The 9,628-nt window shown below is 41.0% G+C and overlaps 1 protein-coding gene across 1 annotated transcript in view; it reads left to right on the top strand.

The window, feature by feature from the left end:
* The first annotated feature begins 4,656 nt into the window (after positions 1 to 4,656).
* Positions 4,657 to 9,628, top strand: part of nedd9 (neural precursor cell expressed, developmentally down-regulated 9) — a 33,946-nt gene continuing 28,974 nt past the window's right edge. Inside the window, exon 1 of the mRNA XM_077548248.1 lies at positions 4,657 to 4,851. Within this exon, the coding sequence (XP_077404374.1) occupies positions 4,840 to 4,851 (12 nt within the window). The 5' untranslated portion in view covers positions 4,657 to 4,839. The remainder of the gene's footprint in view (positions 4,852 to 9,628) is intronic.

Raw genomic sequence — 9,628 nt, 5'->3', positions numbered from 1 at the left:
TATAAGGACAGTGTGATGTCGGGATTAGGGTGCCGAGACGTCCTGGATTAACTGAGACGGTCCAAGTTTTGCATGTCAATCACAGTTGTCATAGTGATTCATATGATAAACCAATTAACTCATTCACTTCCACCCATTTTCACAGAAGCAATCCCCTTCACTCCCGGCTGTTTTATTGGATTTTGACTGATTTTGCAAGGCCCACAGAATATTGTGTTCTATTACTATAAAAACATGGAACCAACCAAAAGAAAGAGTCTCTTCTTACATCAGGAAAAAAGTATATTTCTATCCGTTTCCATTTCACAGCAATTAGCATTAGAGTAGAGCTAAGTTTCATCAATATTCACAAATCTGTTGAGAATTGTGAGTACATGAGCTTTTTTTTTTCAACATGGCCCTGGTTGATCTATTTTGCTCTGCTACCACCTGCTGGCCGTTTGTGTAATAACTACAATTTCTTATACCGTTATTTGCAGTTGAGAGGCTGCATCAAAGCTTTCTGTATGCTCTAGCATTAAAAACAAAAACAAAAAAACGTATACATATTTCTTTGGGACACTTAAAAATATATATATATATAATTTTTTCTAAGAGGGACTCTTAAAAGATTTTAAATAGAACATATTTATACGTTTTTTGGGAACGCATGTAATCGCTCGCAGACATGTTTTCGTCATACTGGAACTAGACCTACTTCCCATTTCTGTGTCTAAGAATCATGGGAAAAATAATCCTATTTGCCTAATGATGCAGTCGCCAGTCAGACCCAATGCAAGAGTGATTGAGCAAAAAAAGGTTGGACTGTCAACCAAGATAGCATTTAGCATTAGTCAAAGTAATAACACACACATTTGTTATAAACAATAGTTCCTGTTGAGAATTTATGGTATAATTGATTTTCAGATCAATTGTAGTGTTCCAGTCATTGGCTGTACATTACTCAACATAAGATTGTGGACGAAGATAGATAACTTTGCACCACCACCTTCAATCCTCATCCTGCCCGATAAGACGCTAGTTCTGTGGCTTCGCTAGTATGAATCTGTTAAAACATCCCTTGTGGCGACCAGGCTAGCCAAAGCTAGCAACACGAGGCTACTTGCTTTCTTCAACCACAACCTATAGGCAGCGAGGGCTAGCGTATTTTGTACATTTTTGTACAAAGACTGTGTCCCCTTATTGGCTGAACATTTCGGTGTTCCACAGAGAATAATCCTCTGGCAGATTATCTTTTGTCAGTGACCTCACAGTCACAAGGCAAGATTGTTCTGACAACTGGCCCCAAAACTGTCAAAACTGCTGCACTGTTAGCATCACAGCTAGCAAACTGGCAGATGTGGTAAGACTTTATTCTCCCAAGTCAACTCCAGCTCTTAAGAAATAGAAGAAGCTAGGCTAACTATTAGCTTATATGTTAAACTCTAGTCATTTTCATTGTGAGTGACTTGGAAGATATTTACAAAAATTCTACACTTGCTCCTGTATTTGTGTTCAGCCACAGCGTGACCTTCAGGTCACTTGCTAATTAGCTATCATTCCGGTCCACATCAGGAGTCTGTAAATCATAACGATTTGTGATCCGATGTATTAAACAGGTTTAAAAATTTATGAGTGGCTTCATTAACATCTCTATAGATATGAACATCTTAATGAGGCAAACCTGTTATGGGAAGATAAAGAGTAGAGCATACTTCAAAGTAAACCTGAGATGCCAACTATTTTTTAGACGGGCATGATAAGCGTATCTATGCTACAAATAAAGTGCCTTTTCAACCTTGAGCTTAACTAACAATGCAAACATATTTCTGTCCAATTATAGTTGGTATGATAATACATTTCCCAATTCTGAGAACACAAACAAGCCCATTATGTGTGGGTTTTGTTTTTGTTTTACTTCAAAATCGCAACTGAAAACAAAAAGTCAAGACTATTATCAGCATGATGAGATCTTGTTACCCGGCAAAAACGTTTTACGTGCTTGTGGGATGTAAATCAGTGCTACTCAAGAGTGAGGCGACCTCTGGCAACAAAACAACATTGTGTCAGGCTTACTCGTCTTCCCCTTTCTTGTGTGTTGTGTGCATTCCTCCGTGCTGCTGCCAGGCCGTGAGGTCGCAGGGCACAAAGACCGAGACACTGACTGAGGCTTCGTCCGTTTAAACCCACGCAGAGGAGCTAGGCAACACGGGTAAACATGGAGGTAAGAAGGGGAAGGGGGTGGTGGGTGCTCCAGTAAATATGTCTGAGTTGGTTCGCGAGAGAGTTTGAGGAACAGTCGTTCACAGTGAGCGGTGAGGGGCCTCCACGTACAGAAGAGCCGTTATCCTCCCGCCTGTGTCCATTAAAAGTTAGTTCCCCGCTTCGGTGGCGCGGCTCGCACGGCCCTGTGATCTCCACGTACCAATGCTAGCGCCCGCTGTTGAACCCGAGGCAGGGGCACTTACGCAACCCGCACGGCGCCGACACCTGGACAGATGAAAGGCAGGCGGCTCATCTTTCACTCAATGCTATTTCCGTGCTTGAAATACACCATCATAACTACACCCGCCAACTTGTAATCTGCTAGGTGTGAGAGTAAAAGATACCACAGCCACGGTGGCTGTTGTCAAGGAGACCGAGACCGAATACAAATCTTCCACTGGCCGCTGATTGTTTGACTTCGTGGAGGTTCAAAAGGAGGATTTTGAGGCTGTAACTCAAGCTGGCGGGAGATTGCGCAGCCGCTGGATCTCCAAATCTCCCACTGCCAGCACACTGATAAAACATGTCAAGCATGAGTTGAACAAGCTGAAAATGGCACGCCACGGGAGGGCCAACCCTGAAGGACTTGATTCCATCCTGCCTAATGTTATGGAAACGGGATGAATAACATTTCTCTGCCGTTTTAGTCCCGGCGCTGATGTAAACGACGTAAAAAAAAAAAATCTGGTGTTTGTCGTAGGAAACAGGTGCTCCAATGCACTTAATCGCATACCATAGACAGAAAAGTATAGCGGCGGTAGCCACTTGAATGGGTTGCAGCTGCACAGTGCACGCCGCATAAACAAGCTTGGGAGTACCTTGCACGACGCATTCATGTGAGGATATGACTGTTCGCCACGGACAATGAGAGCCACTAAGAGCCTGTGCTTGTGATAAATGAGCCAACGCACAGCAGAGAGTTGTGGAAGTGCAGGTGATATCTTTCTCCCCTAAAATATTGTCAGGTAGCCTCCTGGTGCCGTTTTCAATTGATATTTGTTGATTGTTTATCAGGTTCATAATTTCAATTTAACTCATTCACTGCCATTGACAGCTATAGACGACAAAAAATTTTTTCAACTATTTCTATTAGTTTCACATTTTTTTCCCCACTTTTGTTAACAAGAGTATGAAAACCTAGAATTTTTTTATTGTACATTTAGAACAAATATAACATTTGTGATTAATCTTGAGTTTAAATAATTAAGTAATTAAACAAAAAAGAAAATATTATGAAAAAATTAGAGGCGTCAGACGATTACATTTTTTTATTGTAATTAATCGCATGACTTCAATAGTTAACTCATGACTAATCACATTATATATCTGTTTTAAATGTACAATTTTTTTTCTAGGTTTTCATACTCTTGTTAACAAAAGTGGAAAAAAATGTGAAACTAATAGAAATAGTTCAAATGAATTTTTGACGTCTATAGCCGTCAATGGCAGTGAATGAGTTAATAAACTCTACTAAATGCAAGGCATTTAATTTACTTAGTTTAAATAGTAAACATTTTGGACTGATTAAGATGCTATTTACATAAGGCATTAAAATTTACATAAAACATTATGACTAATATCTATAAAGTGGACAGGAGAGACAGGTACCGGTCTGAACCGCAAATAGCAAAAATGTGCATACTGTATTTTATATTCAAATTTTGAGTTTTTAAAAACTCAATTAAGAACTTCCTTTATTTATTTTTGAATTTTGGCAGTTTTGGTCCTCCATACCCTGAATCGTTCACAAATCTTAATTTTGAACTTAACTCAAATTTTGACAGCATGTAAACAAAGTCAGTGAATGAGGCAAAACAGCCTCTGAAAATATACACTTTCTCTCTCTCTCTCTCCCTTATTGTCGCCCACTTCCTCTCTTTGTGGCAATGGTCTTCTTCCTTGACAATCACCTCATGTTTTTTGCGGTTCCGTAAAAGTAATACAGTACGATAAAATATGTTGAGCCTGAAAATGTGATATAGGCTTAGAGTAAATTTAGAGACTTCAATTAATCTTATATGTGTGTTTTGGGGGAAGCCAGAGTTAGATTGAACCCCTCAAAACGACGAGGCATATGCCACTAAGCCACACAATTGGACATTTATTCATTTAAAGGTTGAATTACTTTAATTAATTATATTAGGTTGAATTGAGTACTGTCTCTAATGATCACAAGTGTTATCCTAATTATATTGACATTAAATGTTTTTGCTTCTAATAGCCTATCACAAGTCAAATAAATGTCAAAACATAGCCGACATTTATTTCCCTGTCAAATAATAGTCTTCATAATGACGTCACTTCTACAAGAGAAGCAAGCGAGCTGGCAGGGGCGGGTCCAGCGTGTATCCGGACCAATCAGTGACTCGTATGCAAATGAGGCATTTCGTCAGCGAGCAGAGGAGCCGACAGTCGTCCGTAGACTTTGAGGGAAAAGGTTCAGTCCGAGTCTAGAAGCCCGACAGTCGGCGAGTTACTCCGTCTTCACGGCTCCGGATGGCTGCATAGCCACACACAAGTCCCTCTTCTTTCTCATTGATGCCATTCTATCGGATATTTCTCATCTGTTTTGGAATCTTCTAGAGGAGCAGCAAAATGAAATATAAAGTAAGTGACTGTTAAGGGTGCCGCGGGTTTTCATAACTGTTGTCAGAAGAAAGCGATGAATAACTTTTATACCGGGCTTCAACTTTGTAGGGAAATCGATCGAAAGCGAGTAAAACCAGAACGTTATGTCACTTGACCGCCTGTTTTCTGCACGCATGATTTCTTTTTTTCCCCCCTCTCAATCTGTCGCCGCTATTTCAACAGTTATTTCAACAGCAGGGGCGTAAGGAGAGCGAAAATGTTGCTGGGTTCATCGCACTGAACACCCCAGACAGACATTTCATTTTCCATTTATTTGATGATGATGATGACTATATTATATTAACAATCAACATAGTACGTGCAAAATATACTTATTCAAGTGGATATTTGCATTATTTTGCCATGAATCTACAAATCCAAATTCTATTACACTATACTTAAGATGTCATCAGTGTTTTGCAACATAACACATAGGCCAAAGCTCAAAGTTCAGAGACACACCTTCCCCAATCATTGCCAATGCTTAATTCCCATACTAAAGTAATTGTTATATACTGCTATAAAAATAATCACAGGTTAAAGTTTAATCCCACAAAATCCAATGTGATCATGTGCATGAGGCCTATATTTGAACATCCCTAATTCAATTCAACTGACACAGTTAGCAAAAAAAAAAAAAAATGGGACATGCCTCCTGATTTGTTTATAAAGCTTAAAATATTCATATGAAGTGGCTTCAGCAGTGCTACTTCCACTAGTTTAAATATGTTGTGACGCAAGACCCAACTCGAGATTATCAGATGTACAAGTGAACAGTATGTTCAGTTCACCAAACGCTGTCGTTGAAGTGCGGTCACACGCAGCGCTGGTCTTCATTAGATGAGCTCACAGACTCGCCGCATCTATCCGACATGTCGGCATGATTCAGACAAGAGGCTTTCAAGGACGGACGGGGGCTCGCAGTTTTGTGGGTTGTTTTCTCAAGTTGCTGTTTGTCAAGCTTCCCCTGTTGCTCTGCTGTGTCTTTTTAGGGGGGGGGGGTGGAGGAGACCAGTGGGCGTGCACATGGACTGACTCATTGGTCTGTTAAATATACACTTTAGAGCCGGCTCATGGTTTCAGCCTGTGATCTTTGCAAAGGGGGAGTTTGGATATTTATGAATCAGATCGAGAAGCATTTCAAGACTCTTAAGTGTGTGTAGGAAGGAAACTAACACAACCTCACTAACACAGAATCGTGTCTACACTTTGCTGTTTGTCTTTCAAGATAGTGAGGCAGCCGGTGCTCTTTACTTAAGATGCCCTATTTCCCCAAATAGTGACCAAGGGCGTTTAGTTATTCAACTACAAACAGCGCCAGGCATTTATTTGAAGCAGGCATCTATTTGAGAGGAGGCCTTTATTTGTATAAGGACGCAGCTGCCCAAACAGATTCATTCTGTAAAGTGGCGATGTAACACAAATATGTTCGGAATGCTCTGTAGTCTATTGCTAGCACACTTGGAAAGTCAGAATTACACTAAATATTTGAATGGAAAATACTTCTAGGCCATAAATAGTAGGGATAGACTGATTATCTGTGCCGATATTTTGACATATATCGCCATCTGCATTTTTACGAATCTGAAGGCAGGTTTAGCTGGTATCTCACTGAGTGGTGAATGCTTGCGAATTTAGGGTTTTCATCAGGATTTGCAAGATGTTCACAGACAGTTTTTACTTGTCACAAAGATATTTCAAATATATTCAGACAATTTTTCACTGTCTGCAAAGATCTTTCGAAACCTGACAAAAAAAACAAATTAGCTACATTTGTCGTTGTGAGATACAGGAAACTTTTCATTTATGGATTTATTTAAATTTCCACTTTCTAAAAAAATGATGACACTGGGAACTCCCTACACTTTAAAAAAAAATTTTAATCAAAATAATTGAAATTAAGAAATTATGTTGAAATTTTGTAAAATTATTTATAGTAAAAAAAAAACTTGGGGGAATTATTTACTTGCTTAGTTTTTAATTTAGCTTAACACATGCTGATGACCTTGGAAGCTCCCTGCAATTTTTGTTATAATTTTTAAACAAAGCCGTCAATTATTTGTACTGTATGTTTAAAATTAAAATGTTTTTTTAACACTAATATTTTCTCTTTTACTGCAAATGAATATCTGCTTGAAATATAAGTTATCGACCTCCTTGACTACTAATAACTGGGGGGGGGGAGAAACATATCGACCTATCACTAATCAAATAAAAAACATTAAGTTAGGGTGGAAACTGAGAATTGTGCCATGTGAGGACGTAGTCTCACGCTGATCCACGGTTTGTAATCCAGAAACACCGTATGTCAGTCAACTTAATTATATTATTGAGCCATGATGACTGATCCACGTCTAATTGTTAATTAATCGTATCTTGAAGCAATATAGAAATCAAAACTTGGCTGCAACCAGCTGTCGATTTCGTCTCAACTCGATTACGGCCTAAAGAAGTCAAATGTGTCATTAGCTTTGGAAGACCTCAACTACTCCTCCAGTTCATTCAGACATCATTAATCTATTCTATTGACAAGGAAGGCGCCATCTTGTGTCTTCTTGTTGTCAAGGAAATATGTCGAAGGGACTGAGTTTCATTTAGTTGTAAATAAAGCTTTGCAAGCATCTCGTGACATCTCTAGTCAATTACAAACCATTTTAGGGTGGCATAAATTACACACAGATTTTCGCTTTTCACAACAGGGCTCGCTCCCATCACCCACGAATAGTGAGTGTTCACTGTATACATGTCAACATTATGTAACGAGGGGGAAATGAGGGTGGCACGGAGAGGGAAGGAATGTGACACATTTCGCGTCAGCCTCCCTGCTGTTTTTATCAGATTTCTTTCGGGTCAGCTGCCTTGTTTGAAAGCCGCTAAATAGCCGCAGAGGTGACACTCTCACATCGCCATGTTTGCGTTTGATCTTAGTCCCATTGAATGATTTACCGCTATATTAGGCAGCAGAGGGGGTCGTGTTTCAGTTGGGGCTTATTTAACTTGGTGCTCAGTCGCTTGTTGTCTGTCAGAGAGGCTTTCCTAACAGGTGCTCAGGTGTGAGGGAAAGGATTGTCTCCATTGGTCTCTTAATACGTATAATCCCTTCTGTAGGGTCGTACGCACGCATTGCGATCTCTCGCCGCGTCGGCGACGTCCGTGGATTTCAACAGAGTGCGGCACCTGTGGTACATTCAAGTGTTCGGACTGTTGTGGTGGAAAAAAAAAATTCCACTGACGCTTCCACAGCTGAAGTCACAGTTGCCGAAATAGCTTCACAACCACAGTGATTAGGTGGCCAAAATGTGTGTTTTCCTCACTGTTCTATTTTTTTTTTTTTTTTTTTTTATGGGTTCAACTTCCAGGCACCGGTCCAAGGGTAAAGGGAGCTAGAGGAGGGCGAAGCAGACATTGTTCTGAGTGGGAGGAGAATCCCTGATGCTGAAAGGGGCTGCAGCAAATGAAAAGGAGAGGAAGTTGTGGGGGGCGACGAAAGGGCAAAGTTAGATGTGTTTGCTGATGGGGGGAGGGGATGGGAAGAGAGAGGTTGAGGGGCTCCCTGTGAGAATGAGAACATTCCAGGACGTTGTGCTTGGGAATGTCGTCCAGAAGATGCGCGGGATTGTTTCAAGGTGGCCCTTTAGGTTGGTAACGAGCCTGGCAGAGGTTGTGAATGGTTGGGCCGACACTGGCATTTTACGAGAAACACTTCTTTTCTTCACATTGAAGAAGGAATCCACAGACAAACATGTGTCTTAGTCCCCTTAAACTTGATTGAAACTTCCACTCTTCTGTCTGTTACCATGTATCATTTTAGGCTGAACATGAAGAGCTACTCCCCCAATGATAATGAATGCCCCCACAACCCCCCTCCACAACAACCCACCCCACTGTGCCCTCACACCGCCAGCTAACGTTCAACATTACAAAAAAAAAAAAAAAAGGCAGATTATATTGTGAGAATTCACAACACTAGCAATAATCAAGTAGCCCCCCCGCCCCTTGAAGAATCCAAACTATTTTGCAGGGTCATCTCAAGATGGTGAGCCCCTTGTCGGGATGGTTTGACCCTGGGGGCAGTTGACCCTCATGTTAGAAGAAGGAAGCTGGACAGCTGAGAAAAGTTATTTAAATACCAGGGCAAAAGTTAGTTCATACTAGCACACGTGCATTCTTCTAGAAAAAGACAAAAGATGGTCTTGAATCTCGTTTTTGAGGGGGGGGGGAGGCCGGCACGGTTTGGGGGGGCGTTTCTTACTGCAAGATCTTCTCTTACCGTGAAATCGTAAGGACAGTGCAGTGAATTTCCATCTCATTGGCAATTCCTATATGTAAAACCATCCAACGTGGCCCTGCAGTGATACCATGAAGATGATTTCAGATCTTGGTTAATGCCCCCCTACGGGAGGGATTAGTTTGCGTCTCCAGGGCCCACCGAGATGCACCCGTGTTGCATTTGGCCTTGGCAATAATACTCTTGCTTGACTCTTGGCAATTCAACAAATCCTGGTGATGCTTTTGTGAGTGTAAATTCCCTTTCTGGGGCAGAGTTCTCCGTCTGGAACTAAAGAAAACCCATAAAGTTGGCAGAGGCCCAACGTTGCATCCTTGAGGGACAATTTCACTCCATGCTGCTTTCACAGTCTTCAGATTACCAAGAACGTCTTGGCAATAAGACGCAAGACGACACTGCTCCTCGACATGCTCACGCAGGACTCCTTCAGATTCACGGAAATAGATTTTCAGCGTGGCTCGGACACCT

This window comes from Vanacampus margaritifer, chromosome 17 (genome assembly GCF_051991255.1).
Source record: "Vanacampus margaritifer isolate UIUO_Vmar chromosome 17, RoL_Vmar_1.0, whole genome shotgun sequence".
NCBI classification, from domain to species: domain Eukaryota; kingdom Metazoa; phylum Chordata; class Actinopteri; order Syngnathiformes; family Syngnathidae; genus Vanacampus; species Vanacampus margaritifer.
Note: the sequence above shows the minus strand (reverse complement) of the source record. Positions and strands in the feature narration are given on the sequence as shown.